The sequence below is a fragment of the Molossus molossus genome, unplaced genomic scaffold, assembly GCF_014108415.1.
Source record: "Molossus molossus isolate mMolMol1 unplaced genomic scaffold, mMolMol1.p scaffold_m16_p_29, whole genome shotgun sequence".
In the NCBI taxonomy this organism is placed as follows: domain Eukaryota; kingdom Metazoa; phylum Chordata; class Mammalia; order Chiroptera; family Molossidae; genus Molossus; species Molossus molossus.
Window position 1 is genome coordinate 2,390,363 of NW_023425365.1, and position 14,885 is coordinate 2,405,247.

A 14,885-nucleotide genomic window follows, 5' to 3' on the forward strand; every position below is an offset into this window, starting at 1 on the left:
CTCCAGCCTCCAGCGTCGCGAGTCTTGGGCGGCGCGGGCACCGAAAAAGAGCGTACTTCCGCTCGATGACGAGACTTCGCGAGCCAATCACAGCCGGGCCGGGCCGGCGCGGAGCATGCCGGTCCTTGTAGTCGGCGTGCGGGCAGGACTACGGCACCCACAGTGCCCCGCGCGGCGGGGAGCTCACTGCGGCTGCGCGGCGGCCCGAGCGCCGTCGGGCTGGGCGGTGGCCAAGCGGACGGGAGCCGGGTTTGAGCCCGGTGGGAGCGACGTGAGCCGGTCTGCGGCCACCATGTCGGCGCCTTCCGAGGAGGAGGAGTACGCGCGGCTGGTGATGGAGGCGCAGCCCGAGTGGCTGCGCGCCGAGGTGAAGCGGCTGTCGCACGAGTTGGCCGAGACCACGCGCGAGAAGATCCAGGCGGCCGAGTACGGGCTGGCGGTGCTGGAGGAGAAACACCAACTCAAGCTGCAGTTCGAGGAGCTCGAGGTGGACTACGAGGCCATCCGCGGAGAGATGGAGCAGCTCAAGGAGGTGAGGGGCGAGGGCGGCCGCCGACCCCCGGCCCGAAGCCGGCTCCTCACCGGGCCCGGCCGACGCCTAGCCGTCCCCGGGCGCCAGGTCGGCGTGCACGGCCGGCCTGGCCGCGGAGGGCCAGCGTCTCCAGCCTGCCTGCTCCTGGGGGCAGGCCTCGGGCACCGTGGGCTGTTTTTTTTCCTGCGGAGTTTGGCTTCCCGGGCTAGGGGGCGGGGACTGTGGGCGTGGGGTGGCTGCAGAGAAAGCCAGGCCTGGTCCTGCCTCGCCTCCAGGCAGATCACTTCCCGAGGTCGGCGCAGCTGCCTTCAGCAGTTTCGGCGCCTTCTTGCGGTGACTCGAGGCCAGGGGAGGGCTGGGACGGGGACTCGCCTGGCATCTGGCCACAGCTGCCGGCGGAGATGCCCGGGTCTTCCGAGTCCGCGCTCTGCCCGCCCCGCCTGATGGCGACTCCGGAACGCCGTGCTTTTTCCTCCCACTGCCTGCCCTGGACGCCCTCCCAGGCTCTGCCCTGCAGACTGGGTGTCTCCTGTGGGATGTGCACTCTGGGACGAGGAGGTCAGATCCCCGGGCAGGCCTTCCGTGAAGTCGTTCTAAGTGATTTAAACACCGGCTTGTCTCCCAGCCCTGTTGTTGGCGTGAGGAGGGAGAGTGGCAGGTGTTTCACCTTCTGGGTGGGACACCCAGGTCCTACCCTTTGCTAATGATGTGGCAGTAGGCAGGGACCTTGACTTCTTCCTCTGCAACACTCTCCGCCCAAAAGGTCTTGTATTTTTGAAAAGGTGGGGCGTGGTGTCAGGTGTGTGGCCTGTCAGTTTTGCTGATGGTGTGCCCTTCCCTACCTGACTCTTCCCTTGTCTTGGGGGACTCTTGGTCCTTGGCCTTGGGATCCACCATGCTAGCTGCTTCCTCCACTGCCCACTTCCTGGCACCAATGCTCCCAGTGGCCTCCAGTAGGTGCCTGGACTGTTCTGAGCCTCTGAGCCTCACTGGGGAGAGCAGTCGAGTCCTCTTAAAGGTGCGGAGGAGAGAATGAATAAATCCATGCCTGGTGCTTTTAAGTCTGTGCCTGGCAGAGCAGGTACTCAGCGTTAGCATCAGTAGCCAACAGACAGGGTGGGAAGGCAGGTGGCATCTCATCTGTCAGCAGGTATGGGGCCAGACTTGGCTGGCACTGGATTTGTAAGAGGGGTAACATGCGGCCTCTTCTACCAGGGTCCCATTTTGGTGTTGGGGTAATGCACCCATGGTCTCCCCAGATGGATATCGCCCCGCCCCAGGACTCACAATCCCCCTCTGTGTTCACAAGCTTGCATTCCTGTCCCTATAAGAAGGGATTGGACTGACTATTACAGAGGGAACTGGTTCCCATTCTGGGATATTTCATTTGTTAGCTCTTTACGATTGTGGGCACAAACACTTTGGCCAATGCAAGAGTCTGGGCTCCCTGTGGTGGGTGTGTCTGGAGGGTGGGTCCCAGGGAAATCAGGAGGAAGGCGTCACATGTCAGTCTCCGCAGGTGTTCTTCAGGCACCTACTTGCTTACTTTGGTGTCGCCTCCTGGCTCCTGCATGCACTGGCCACAGGATCTTGGACATGTTGCCTTGCGGTCCTGAACTTCCGTTTCCCCCATTGTAGGTGGTCCTCACGGGTGGGGATGTGAGGACTAGAGGGCATGCCTCATGCCAGGGCCAGGTTCCTGACGCAGTGTCAGCCCCACCATCTCTTGTCTCCTAGAGAGAGGGGGAGACAGGTCTAGACGCCCTCTCTGCCTCTGTGCCACCAGGATCTTGAATGTGTGGTATACGTACATCTTGGGGAAGCAGTGGGTCCAATTTGGTGAGCCCTGGCATGTCATGGGCTGGGTGTGGTGCCTGGCACACAGGAAGTGCTTACGTAGTAAGTGTCTACTGGCTAGTGTCCTCAGCTCTTTCCCTCCATCTTTCAGGCCTGGATCCCCTCCCTGCTGTCCTCACAGCCACCTGGCTCTGCCTCTTGGCTTGGTGTGGTCTGGAGCAGCCCCTACATCTCCCAGAGGGCAGCCTAGCCTCTGCCTGTGGCCTCCAGCCTGGCTCAGACTGCACTGCCCTCCCCGCTGGATGTTTCTGAGCCTCCTCCGTCACTGCCTTTAGACATGCCTGAGCCCATCTCCCAACACTCGGGCATCCCTCTTGTCCTGCAGGCTCAGTGGCCACATGAAAGGTTGGGGCAGAGCCGGTAAGAGCAGCTATTCTGTCCCCTTTGCTCCCTCCCTCCCATCTTGCTTGTAATCTCCTCTCCCAGAGGATGGGGAGACTGAGGCAGGGATGGGTGGCAGTGACTAAGGGGCTCAGCATCTCAGACAGCACAGGAAGGGGTCCTTGGCCCCAGATCCCCAGTCCATGTGTTTTGCACAAGTCACGGCAGGAGGAGTAATACAAGTGCTGCCCTCAGTCTCACCCTGTAGCCGAACTGCTCCTGTCAGCCTCCCGACACCCCACTGTTTTCTGCAGTCCCCAATACCATTGTACAGATGGGGAAACAGGTGGGTGCAGAGAAGCTTCGTTTTACTCAAGGCTGTGAGCCCAGGCAGCCTGTCCTGAGAGGGCAGCACCTGCTGAGGAGGGAAGGGCAGTGGAGGCCTCTGTGAGGCCCAGCCTCCTCAATTGTTTGTTTCAGGTCAAGAAGAGTTCTGATTTCGGCTAAAGCCTGTAGGGATTCTCCTGCTCCTCAGATGCTACCCTAGAACTTGGAGCAGAGAGTCATTGGGGGCTGGGAGCCTGTGAGAGGCCCGGAGACTTTTGGAGCAGGAGCTGGGTGTGCGTTGTTCTGCGGTCAGCTCGAAGAGGCGTGACTTGGGTAGAAGCGGTAGTCTGGTGATTCCTGGAGCTGAGGTGGCCCTGCTTTCTCCTGGTTCACAGCCAGGAGAGGCAGCTACAGGTGTCCAAAGGCTGTGACTCCGGGGCTCACTGGCTACTGCTGGGCCCTCCTGGCTGTCTCTCAAGCAGAGGGCATGTTGGGCGTGTCGGGTAGGGGTTTGTGAATTGTCCTATGGGCTCTTTCACTTTTATTTATTTTTTTTAATCTTTACATTTATTTTCAGACAGAGTTTGGGTGGGGGGAGAGAGAGAGAGAGACATCTATGCGAGAGAGATACATCGATTGGTTGCCTCCTGCATGACCCCAGCCAAGGCTGGGGACCAAACTGCAACCAAGGTACGTGCCCTTGACGGGAATCGAACCCACGACTCTTTGGTCTGCGGGCCAACGCTCTAACCGCTGAGCCACACACAGGGCTCTTTTCACTTAAAAGTGCCTGAGACTGCTGTGTCACCTGGGCTCTTTCCTTCTGCTGGTGCTGGCCTGGGGGTGAGCAGCTGTGTACCTCAACATCCGCAGGGTATGGCCTTGGAATCAAGACTGGCACGCTGTGTCCTGGCCAGTTTTGCTTAGTGGTTAGAGCGTCCGCCCGTGGACCAAAGGCTTGCAGGTTTGATTCCTAGTCAAGGGCATGTACCTAGGTTGCAGGTTCACTCTTTGGCCTGGGTTGGGGTTGGGCGGGAGGCAACCAATCAATGTGGCTCTCTCATATAGATGTTTCTATCCCCTCTCTCCCTTCAGTTCTATTAAAAAAAAAGGAAGAAGAAGGAAAAATATCCCCCGATGAGGGTTAACAAAAACAAAAGACTGGCCCTCTGTGACAGAGCTGCTTTCCTACAAATAGGGCTAGAGGGTGCCCCCCTTCCCCGGGACCAGGTGCCTGTGGCTTAAAAGTGGTCTGCCTGGGCAGGCGAGGAGGTGCTGCCTGTGCTGGACACGGGAGGAGGGATGGGCCCCTGTGTGCGCCCTCAGCTGTGTGGCCCTGGATAAGCAGCTCTGCCCCTTGGGGTCAGGATGGGTTGGTAGGGTGCAGGTCACTGCATGGGTTGGTGCACCTGGAGCCTGCAGGGTGGAGGTTGGGGTATTGGTGGCTGAGGTTCCCTGGGTCTGAGCAGCTGCCTTGGAGAGAGCCATGGCCAGGTCTGAACGGGCTTCTGCTGGGCCCCCCATTCCTTCCTGTGAAGGAGATCAACTTCCCCTCATCAGTGTGGGGCAGTCACCCCTAGACCCGTTCTCCACATCAGTGCGCTGGGGGAAGGACTGCTACACACATTGGAGGGTAAAGAAAGATGTGGTTTCTTCTCAGACAGTGAGGTGAAGAGGGCCTATGGCCGGGGCTGGCCGGGGCCCTGCAGGCTCTGACAAATGAGGCCCCCCCCCCAGGCCCTGGGCCCTGTGTTTTTAGGTGCTCAGGGTGTGGCTCCTTGAGACACTCTCCAGAGCTGAGAGCCCTGTGGGGCTGCCCAGCTGCTCTCCTGGCCATTAAACCTTGCTATCCTGCCAGGCTCTGCCATGGGAGGTGGACTGAGATGGAGGAGCATGGGTAGGGGGAGGGTCTTAGAGTGGAGCAGGCAGTTCAGGCTCAAGCAGGTGATGGCATTGAAGAGGATTAGGCTGCAGCTTCTATTTTAGAGTTTAATATCTTTAAAATTGTCCATTCTGTCTTCGCCTGACTAGTGTGGCTCAGTGGATTGAGCATCATCTCATGGACTGAGAGGTCCTGGTTCAGTTCCCGGTCAGGACGCATGCCTGGGTTGTGGGCTTGATCCCCAGTAGGGGGTGTGCAGGAGGCAGCCGATTGATGTTTCTCTCTCATTGATGTTTCTATCACTCTCTCCCTTCCTTTTTCTCTAAAAAAAAAAAACCCAGTAAACTAAAATAAAAATTGTCCATTCATTGTAGAAATATCAGGAAGTAGAAATGAGCAGTGTCTACAGGAATTAGGAAGATGACAGGTGAGGGGAACAGCTTGGGGTTTCTCTTCCTGGGTGTATGGGAGGTACACAGAACACCATAAACAGTTAAATGTGAGTGGAGCCTCTGTGACAATTGATTGTAAAAAGACACAGCGTTTGGTGTCACTCTCTGAGTTGCAGAAAAGCAGGTTTCATTCAAGTGGATGAAGACACAGAGCTCATGTAGGTTCAGAAGGTGCCGTGCGCTTCGCATCTGCTGCTGTGTCACGTGAAGTGGTTGTTGTGGTTTGTACTTCCAGATTTGCTTTTTTAAAGGCAGTTTTCTGCACTGTTTCCCTCATAAACGGCTTCCACTTTTTTTCTTTTTAAAATTATATTTATTTATTAGACCTTCTGAATTTTAAATCCTCATCCGAGGATATTTTTTCCTTTTTTTTAAAAATCCTCACCCTAGGACATTTTTGCATTTATCTTCAGATAGAGTGGGAGGGAGAAAAGGAGGAAGAGAAAGAGAAACATTGATGTGAGAGAGACACATCTGAGTGGTTGCCACCCACATGACCCCAACTGGGGCTGGGGACAAACTGCAACCAAGGTACGCGCCCTTAGTGGGAACCGAACCCAGGTCTCTGGACTGTGGGCCAACACTCTAATCGCTGAGCCAAACTGGCCAGGGCAGCTTCCAAGTTTTTTTTGTTTTTTTTTTATCCTCACCCGAGGACATTTTTCCATTTTTTGTACAGGTAGAGTGGGAGGGAGAGAGAGGAAGAGAGAGAGAGAAACATCGACGTGAAAGGGACACATCGAGTGGCTGCCACCCGCACGACCAACCAGGGCCGGGGACAAACTGCAACCGAGGTACATGCCCTTATCGGGAACCGAACCCGGGTCTCTCCAGACCGCAGGCCGATGCTCTAACCGCTGAGCCAAACCGGCCAGGGCGCTTCCAAGTTTTTTAGAGGAAGTTTATATGTAAGCGGAGCAGAGAGTGTGCGGTCAGCCTGAGTTCTCTGGCTGCTCCAGCAGCCTTCTCTTTGCCTCACTTCCTCTGGAAGATCATTGCTGTGCTATGCTAAGAAAATAATTTAAAAAAGTATATATATATATATATTTTCCTTCCTTAATTGGCTTTAGAGAGAGAGGCAGGGAGAGGGAAGGAGATAGAAACGTCGATGAGAAAGAACACCGATTGGCCTCCTCCTGCATGCCCCGCACTGGGGATGGGTCTACGACCTGGGCATGTGCCCTGACCGGGAATCGAACTGGCGATCTCTTGGTACATTTTATAAAACATAACCATAGGTGAATTTTCACACTTGACAGAGTGAACAATGATTCCTTAATACTGTCTCCTGTCTGGTCATCGTTTGGATTTCCTGGTTTGGGCTCATAAATGTAGCTTTGCAGTTGCTCTGTTGGCATCAGGAGCCTAGCAGGGTCCACGTCATACAGAGGGGCTGCCCATCCTGCCTCCTTGCTGGGAACCCAGAGCTGCTCTCCCAGCCCCTTTCAAGCCTGGTGCCCCACACGTATCTTTTCTTAACTTTCTCTTTTATTTATCTATCTATCTATCTATTTATTTTTCAAAAGCTTTTTTTTCCTTTATTGATTTTAGAGAGAGAGGAAGGGAGAGGGAGAGATAGAAACTTCGATGAGAGAGAACGTCGATTGGCCGCCTCCTGCATGCCCCCACTGGGGATCGGGCCCACAACCTGGGCATGTGCCCTGACTGGGAATAGAACCAGCGATCTCTTGGTGGATGGGTCAATGCTCACCCACTGAGCCACACTGGCTGGGCAACTTTCTTTTTTTAAAAAAATTGTTCAGAATGATGCCTTTAGCTGATCTATGGCCTGACTCTTGGGTTTTTGGATCATTGTAGCCCATCCAATCATCACACCAGCCTTTATGGCTCCCACTTGTGCCTGTTGGGGCTCTTGGTCACCCGCTGAGTTTGTCACTGTGATGCTGAGAGCTACCAGCTCTCTGAACCAGGAGGGGGGGCTCTTGTCCTTGTTCCACAGGAGGGGGTGCTGGAGCCCAAAGAGTGAGGGTGACAGCCCATGCTGTGTGCTGCCTTGCTTGGAGACAGTGGGTGGACCAGAGCAGTCTTATGTGCAGGTCCTTTGCTTTGGTCTTGTGTACTCTACTTGTTTTCAAATAAGTTACCTAAGTGAGCGCTTTATTTCCCATTTTCTTCAGTGAGGTGGTTTCATGTACTTGTAATACGGTTAGATTGTTTTACCACATTCAACATCTCTACCTGGGACCCACTGGCCTCCTAAGTGATTTTTTAAAAATTTGCATATGCGCCCTGGCCGGTTTTGCTCAGTGGTTAGAGCATCGGCCTGCAGTCCAGAGAGACCCGGGTTCGGCTCCCGCTAAGGGCATGTACCTTGGTTGCAGTTTGTCCCCGGCCCTGGTTGGTCATGCGGGTGGCAGCCACTCGATGTGTCCCTTCACATCGATGTTTCTCCCTCCCTCCCTCCCTCCCTCTCTCTCTCTCTCTGTCCCTCTCTCCCTCCCACTCTACCTAAACAAAAAATGGAAATATGTCCTCGGGTGAGGATAAAAAAAAAATTTGCATATACCTTTTGGGCTGTAAAGTTGTCTGGTTTTGACAAATGCAGTGTTATTTACCTACCATTACAGTATCCCACAGAATTGTTCCACTACCTCAAAAATCTCCTGTGCTTCACCCGTTCAACATCCCCTCTCCACAAACCCCTGACAACCGTGGATCTTTTACTTTCTTCATAGTTTTGCCCTTTCCAGAATGTCACATAATTGGAGTCATACCATATGTAGCCTTTTCAGACTGGCTTCTCTCACTTGGCAAAATGCATTTAAGATTCATCTGTGTTTTTATGTGATTTGATAGCCTTTTTAAAAAAAAATCACAGGATAATATTTATTGTCTAGAATGTACCACAGTTTGTTTACCAATTCAAACTGGGCATCTTGGTTGCTTCCAGTTTGGGGCTTTGTTAAGAAAGTTTCTGTAAGCATCTGTGTGCAGGTTTTTGTTAGGACACAAGTCTCTAGCCCATTTGGGTAAATACCAAGGAGCATGACTGCTGGATGGGAGGGCGTGAGAGTATGTTTAGTTTTGTAAGAAACTGCCAAACTGTCTTCCAAAGTGGTTGCACCATTCTGTGTTCCCACCAGAAAAGAGTGACAGTTCCTGTTGTTCCACATCCTCACCAGCATTTGGTGGTATCACTGTTTTGGTTTTTAGCCATTCTAAAGGTATGTACTGGTATCTCATTGTTTTAATTTGCCTTTCCCTGATGACATGTGATGTTGAACATCTTCTCATTTGTTTATTTGCCATTTGTATATCTTCTTTGGTGAAGTGTGTGTGTTAGGATGTTTTGCTAATTTTAAAATTGAGTTGTTTGTTTTCTTATTGTTGAATTGTTGTTTTGTAAATCCTCATCCAAGGATTTGATTCTTAGATATTTAGAGAGAACGAGAAACATCGATGTGAGAGAGAAACAGCCGTTGGTTGCCTCCTATACGTGCTCTGGGAATAGAACCTGCAACCTTTTGGTGTACAGGATAACTCTCCAACTGAGTCACCAGCCAGGGCTCTTACTGAATTTTAAGAGTTCTCAGCTATTTTGGATACAAGTCTTACTGCAAATGATTTCTTGGCTTGTCTTTTCATTCTCTTAACACTGTCTTTCACAAAGTAGTTTTTAATTCATTTTGCAGATCATGCTTCCGGTGTTACGATTTTTATCACCAAACCCAAGGTAACATAGAGTCTTTCCCTATGTTTTTATTTAGATGTTTTATAGTTTTGCATGTTACATTTAGAACTACGGTTCATTTCAAGTAGTTTTTGTGGAAGGTTTAAGTTCGTGTCCAGATTCACTTTTCTGCATGTGTGTGCCTAGCAGCAGTTGCGGCAGAGACTGTGCTCTCTATGAGACTGCGTTTGCTCCTTTGTGAATGACCAGTTGGCTGTCAGTGGGTCTGTTCCTGGCCATCTGGCCCCATTTTCTGTTCCATCCATCTATGCGGTTGTCTTTTTTCCAGTGCCTTGCTGTCTTGATAGTGTGTTACTAGTTTTATTGGGTTTCTGTCTTTTTTCTGTGTCACTGAAAATATTTCTGTCTAGCCTTGTTTTTATTGTGTGACTGCACAGCTGTCTAGATCTGCAGCCCAGGTCTTTGGCCCAGACTGCAGGGTTGGTCCTGGTCACTGTCCATTGATGATGGTCCTGTTTTATAATCTTGAAGAAGTAGTAGGAGCCACATGGTTAAAAAGAACATTTTGCCCTGGTTGGGTGGCTCAATTAGTTGGAGTGTTGTCTCATACGCCAAAAGGTTGTGGGTTTGATTCCCAGTCAGGGTACATGCCTAGGTTGCAGGTTCAATCCTCAGTTGGGGTGTATACATTGGAGGCAGCCGATCTGTGTTTCTCTCTCTCTCTCTCTCTCTCTCTCTCTCTCTCTCTCTCTCTCTCTCTCTCAAATCAGTAAAAACATATCCTTGGGTGAGGATTTAAAAAAGGAAAAGAAAAATCACTAGTTTAGTTGGTTAGATTCTCAGTAGAGAACAAGTGTGAGGCTTCTCTCCTCCGTGTCTGTTGAGGTGGCACACAGGACCAGCTCCCTCCTCCTCCTCCTCCTCCTCCTCCTCTGCCTCCCTCTTCCTCCACAGGACCTGCTCCCTCCTCCTCCTCCTCCTCCTCCTCCCTCCTCCACAGGACCTGCTCCCTCCTCCTCCTCCTCCTCCTCCCTCCTCCTCCACAAGACCTGCTCCCTCCTCCTCCTCTTCCTCCTTTACCTCCCTCTTCCTCCACAGGACCTGCTCCCTCCTCCTCCTCCTCCTCCTCCCTCCTCCTCCACAGGACCAGCTCCCTCCTCCTCCTCCTCCTCCTCTACCTCCCTCTTCCTCCACAGGACCTGCTCCCTCCTCCTCCTCCTCCTCCTCCCTCCTCCACAGGACCTGCTCCCTCCTCCTCCTCCTCCTCCTCCTCCTCCTCCCCCCCCTCCTCCTCCACAAGACCTGCTCCCTCCTCCTCCTCTTCCTCCTTTACCTCCCTCTTCCTCCACAGGACCTGCTCCCTCCTCCTCCTCCTCCTCCTCCTCCCTCCTCCTCCTCCCTCCTCCTCCACAGGACCAGCTCCCTCCTCCTCCTCCTCCTCCCTCCTTCTCCTCCACAGGACCTGTTCCCTCCTCCTCCTCCTCCCTCCTCCTCCTCCTCCTCCTCCTCCTCCTCCACAGGACCTGCTCCCTCCTCCTCCTCCTCCTCCCTCCTCCTCCTCCACAGGACCTGCTCCCTCCTCCTCCTCCTCCACAGGACCTGCTCCCTCCTCCTTCTCCTCCTCCTCCTCCTTCTCCTCCTCCTCCACAGGACCTGCTCTTCTTCTCCTCCTGCCCCTCTCCCTTCCCCGCTCCTCCTCCTCCTTCTCCTCCTCCTCCACAGGACCTGCTCTTCTTCTCCTCCTGCCCCTCTCCCTTCCCCCCTCCTCCTCCTCCTTCTTCTCCTCCTCCACAGGACCTGCTCTTCTTCTCCTCCTGCCCCTCTCCCTTCCCCCCTCCTCCCCCCTTCGCTCCTCCTCCCCCTCCACAGGACTTTCTCCTCCTCTCCTCCTTCTCCACAGTACCTTCCCTCCCCCTCCCCCTCCTCCTGTGGGCCCAGTGCAGTCAGGGTTGGCTTCTCTCTTGGTAAACCACTAGAGAGCTGCTTAAGGTTTCTGCCTGTGCATTTGACCCTGGCGGCAGTGAGGGGACAGGTGTGGTGGCAGGTCCGTGTCAGACCTGGGATTGAGTCCCGCTCGGTCATTCACTTGCAGCTTGTCCTGTGGGTAGGCTATGCCCTCAATGGGGTTTCAGATGCCTCTGCTGTCATTTCAGGTGCCCACCACCCTCCAGGAGCACACCTTCCTGGGTCTGGCCCCTTCTTTGGTACTAGGGCTGGCCTCCACCCGGACGGAGATGCCAACCTGACCTCTATCCACTCCTCCTCTACACTGGCTCCGGCCAGCTTTGCATGAACCCACGGTCAGATTTATGGTTGGTCCAGCTGGTACACACCTTTTCCCCCATGCTCTCTTGTGTCGGTGTCTCCCCACGACCGTGGCATGCCCCACCGTGCCGGCTGAAGTCTGGAATGCCTTCCTGGTTTTAGGATCCAGATATGGCAGGGAGGCTCAGAGAAGGAGCGTGCCTGGGCCAGACAGCGTTGGGGTCAGGTCCTGACATCACACTCTTGGCTGTGATTTGCATAGTAGCTGCTGCATTGTGAAGCAGTGTTGGTGCTGCTGTGATGGGGCTGTGAGTTTGCCCCAGGCATTCTCTAGGATGGCTACCGGAGGAGTCAGGAGTGGTGGGCCCGGCCCTCCTGCCCTCCTGCCCTGCTGTGCTAGAGGGGCTGTGTCACGTGTGAATGTGTCACAGATGGTGCAGGAAGGATCCTGCAGGCCTTACCCCCCTTGGCCAACTTGCAGCTGGGAGACTAGACACCTGGCTGTAGTTCAGGATCCTGGATCCTGGCTGTCCCTCCCTGAACCTCAGTTTCTCACCTCTTTCCATGGTCAGTGACCTCATTTCCTCAGGGTGTGGGAGCCCCTAATGGCAGGTGATACTTAATCAGTCCCTTGGGGCACCAGCTCTCTGGGGCTTTTCAGCCCAACGCTGCCCTAGGTGCCCTTCCCTAGCCGTCCCCCCAGGCCTGGAACACATGGGAGCTGGACAGCTGCTCCTCCTGCCCTGACTCGCCGTTGAAGGGAGGTTTGTGTCAGGCGGCCAGCTGCTGAGGAAGAAGGCTTGTCCCTAGCCCCAGGCCCCGCCTCTGTGCCCCCTGGTGGAAGAGCCGGGGTCTGGAGACCACCGCGAGCTGGGGCTCAGCTGGCCAGAAGCCTTCTGCTGGCACTAGGAAGTTAGGGTGTAATCTCTCTAAATAGCACCCAATTCTGGTAAATCCCTCCTGCCCAACAGTGGAGGCCAGTTTTCTAAAAGCAGATTAGTGTTTGGACGTGGCCCAGCACAGCTGGGGTGAGCAGTAGGTGATGGGATGGACATAGGCAGATGAGACAGACTGGCAGGGTGGGGCTGACAGTCACCACAGCCCATTCTTTGATGTCCATAGCCAGCACGCAGGCACTCGGAGTGGAAACGGAGGCTGGACATGGGAAGGGCAGGCTGGTGGAGAGGACAGATACCACACGTGACCCTTTGGGGACTGAGATGGGTGTGGCCCTTGACACACTGGTTTAATGGATGAGGCTGCCCACCAGGTAGGGTGTGTGCAGGTGTGCCCACAGCCTCCGTTCCACCCCCTGCCCGGGAGGAGCTTGCCTTCTGCAGGGACCGGGCGCCTTCCTAGGTTCCTCCTTGCCCACCTGCAAGGTGAGCCTTTTGGGGTTTCTTGAAGTCCAGTTCCATCCATGACCCACTCTTTTTTTTTTTTTTAATCCTCACCCGAGGACATTTTTCCAACGGCCGGGGACAAACTGCAAATGAGGTACGTGCCCTTAGCGGGAACCGAACCCTGGTCTCTTTGGACCGCAGGCCCACCCTCTTACCACTGAGCAAAGCTGGCCAGGGCGTTTTTATTGTTTTTTTTATTTTTTTATTTTTATTTTTTTTTTATCCTCACCGAGGACATTTTTCCATTTTTTATTCAGACAGAGCGGGAGGGAGAGAGGAAGAGAGAGAGAGAAACATCGACATGAAAGGGGCACATTGACTGGCTGCCACCCACACGACCCAACCAGGGCCGGGGACAAACTGCAACCGAAGTACGTGCCCTTAGCGGGAACCAAACCTGGGTCTCTCTGGACGGCAGGCTGACACTCTAACCGCTGAGCCAAACTGGCCAGGGCTATAACCCACTCATGCTCCAGCACAGTCCACCCCTCCTGGGACACCCCAGCACTGGGAAGAGGAAAACTGTTTTCTGGAGTGAGAAGCCCTGTGGTATCAGACAAATCATCTGGCCTCACTGAGCCTCGGTTTGTTCACCTGTGAAGTGGGTGTGGTGAAAGTTTCTACTTTGCAGGGCTGTTGTGAAGATTCAATGAGATTATACCCTCCTCTGTTTCCTTGGGGTGGTAGCCAAGCCTTTCCAGGCTGCCTCCAAACATGCCCGGGGACTTGGTGCCATGCCCACCACCACCTGTCTGCTCAGGACGTACCCTTGGAGCAAAGGAGGAGGGAGTTGGTCTGGGGGGGTCCTTCTTTGATTATCTCAGCCAGGTGGGAGTGATTGGCAAGAGTAGGCTGAGAGTGGGGAGCTGAGGTGTTTCTTGGAGTGGTCACGGGAGTCACTTTGGGTGGGTTGGCCGGTCCATGAGAATCTGGTTCTGTGGTTGCTCAGCTGACGGGGTCCAGTGGAAGCACCGGCAAAGCCAGTATGGTGTTGCACCTTCTGCGGGCCAGGGTCACCTGGTGAGCTGTCCCCATCCCAGATGGACCAAACCAGTCTGGGGTGGGCGGGGCAAGGGCAGATGAGGGAGGTGGGAGTGTTCATGCTTCTGGAAGGCCCTAGGGGAAGGTGAGTTCGGGAGCCCCATCCTGTCCCTGCAGCTTACACTGTATCTGAGGACTCCCTGCCCTGGTGGAGGAGCGTCGCTCTCATTGGTCTGCCTGGGTTTGCACTGGGACCAGGGGATGCCCCCGCCCTGTATGTGTGCTGTTGGGAGGGCCCACCTTGTGTATGCATCTCCCTGCTGGGTCGGGGCTGCCAGCTGGCCTGGGCTGGCCCTGGAGAGGGCTGCTCTCTGGAGGTGTGAGTGAGCTGAGGGTGCACCCAGGTGGAGGGGTGAGGCTGGGGGCCATTCTGCCACTGAGTCACTGGGGGTTTGTCCCTTCTTGGCTGAGGGAGCAGTAAAGAGGAGACACCTGCAATGCCTCCCCTGCAGACCTGGGAGACTCCTGTCCCTTTACTGGACCTGGTGTTCTCGTCCACCCACTTGTGTGGACCCACCTCCTGCAGTGTTCCCACATCCTCCCTGACCTCCAGTTTGTCCACAGGTATTTACTGAGCACCTGGTACTTGCCAGGTGTGGGCTCGCAGCTCCAGCAGGCACCCCTCTGAGGAGGCTCAGACTCAGTGCCTGGTGTGAGAAGCCACCCTGGTCTGCACTGTGTGTCTGGCTGTTGGGCCTTGCCTCCACCAGGCCCTGCTGTGTGTCTGTGAACTGAAATGGTCCCGGCGCTCGGGTGGCCTTGGACTGAGGAATTTTGCAGGGCAGGTCCCTGGGTAGCCCTCAGCACTTTCCCTGTCTGCCCCTGCTGTCCCCTGGAAGACCTCTTGACCCTCTGGTGACAGATACCCTGGCTCTGAGATGTGTCCTGATGGGGACACAGCAGGGATGTCACAGGGTCTGTCAGCCCTCCAGGAGGTTGTGTCTTATGTGGGACCTTGGCCCCCCCCCCCCAAATTCTGTGTTGATGGCTGGCTCCCCGGTGGCTTTTGTGTCTGGCTCCTCTGAGGGACACTGAGTTGGAGTTGCTCGTGGTGGTGGTGGTTTTCTTTGAACACTGTGCCCGTGTCACCAGCACCTCCCTTTGGTGGACATGGGGATTGCCTGTGTCTGGCTCTGAGGATCACAGCAATGTG

At 54.7% G+C, this 14,885-nt stretch overlaps 1 protein-coding gene across 2 annotated transcripts in view; it reads left to right on the forward strand.

Moving 5' to 3' along the window:
* The first annotated feature begins 237 nt into the window (after nucleotides 1–237).
* The window catches only part of BICD2 (BICD cargo adaptor 2), a 53,977-nt gene continuing 39,329 nt past the window's right edge, over nucleotides 238–14,885 (forward strand). For both annotated transcript variants that reach the window (XM_036278494.1, XM_036278495.1), the window contains exon 1: nucleotides 238–532. In XM_036278494.1, the coding sequence (XP_036134387.1) occupies nucleotides 293–532 (240 nt within the window). In that variant the 5' untranslated portion in view covers nucleotides 238–292. The remainder of the gene's footprint in view (nucleotides 533–14,885) is intronic.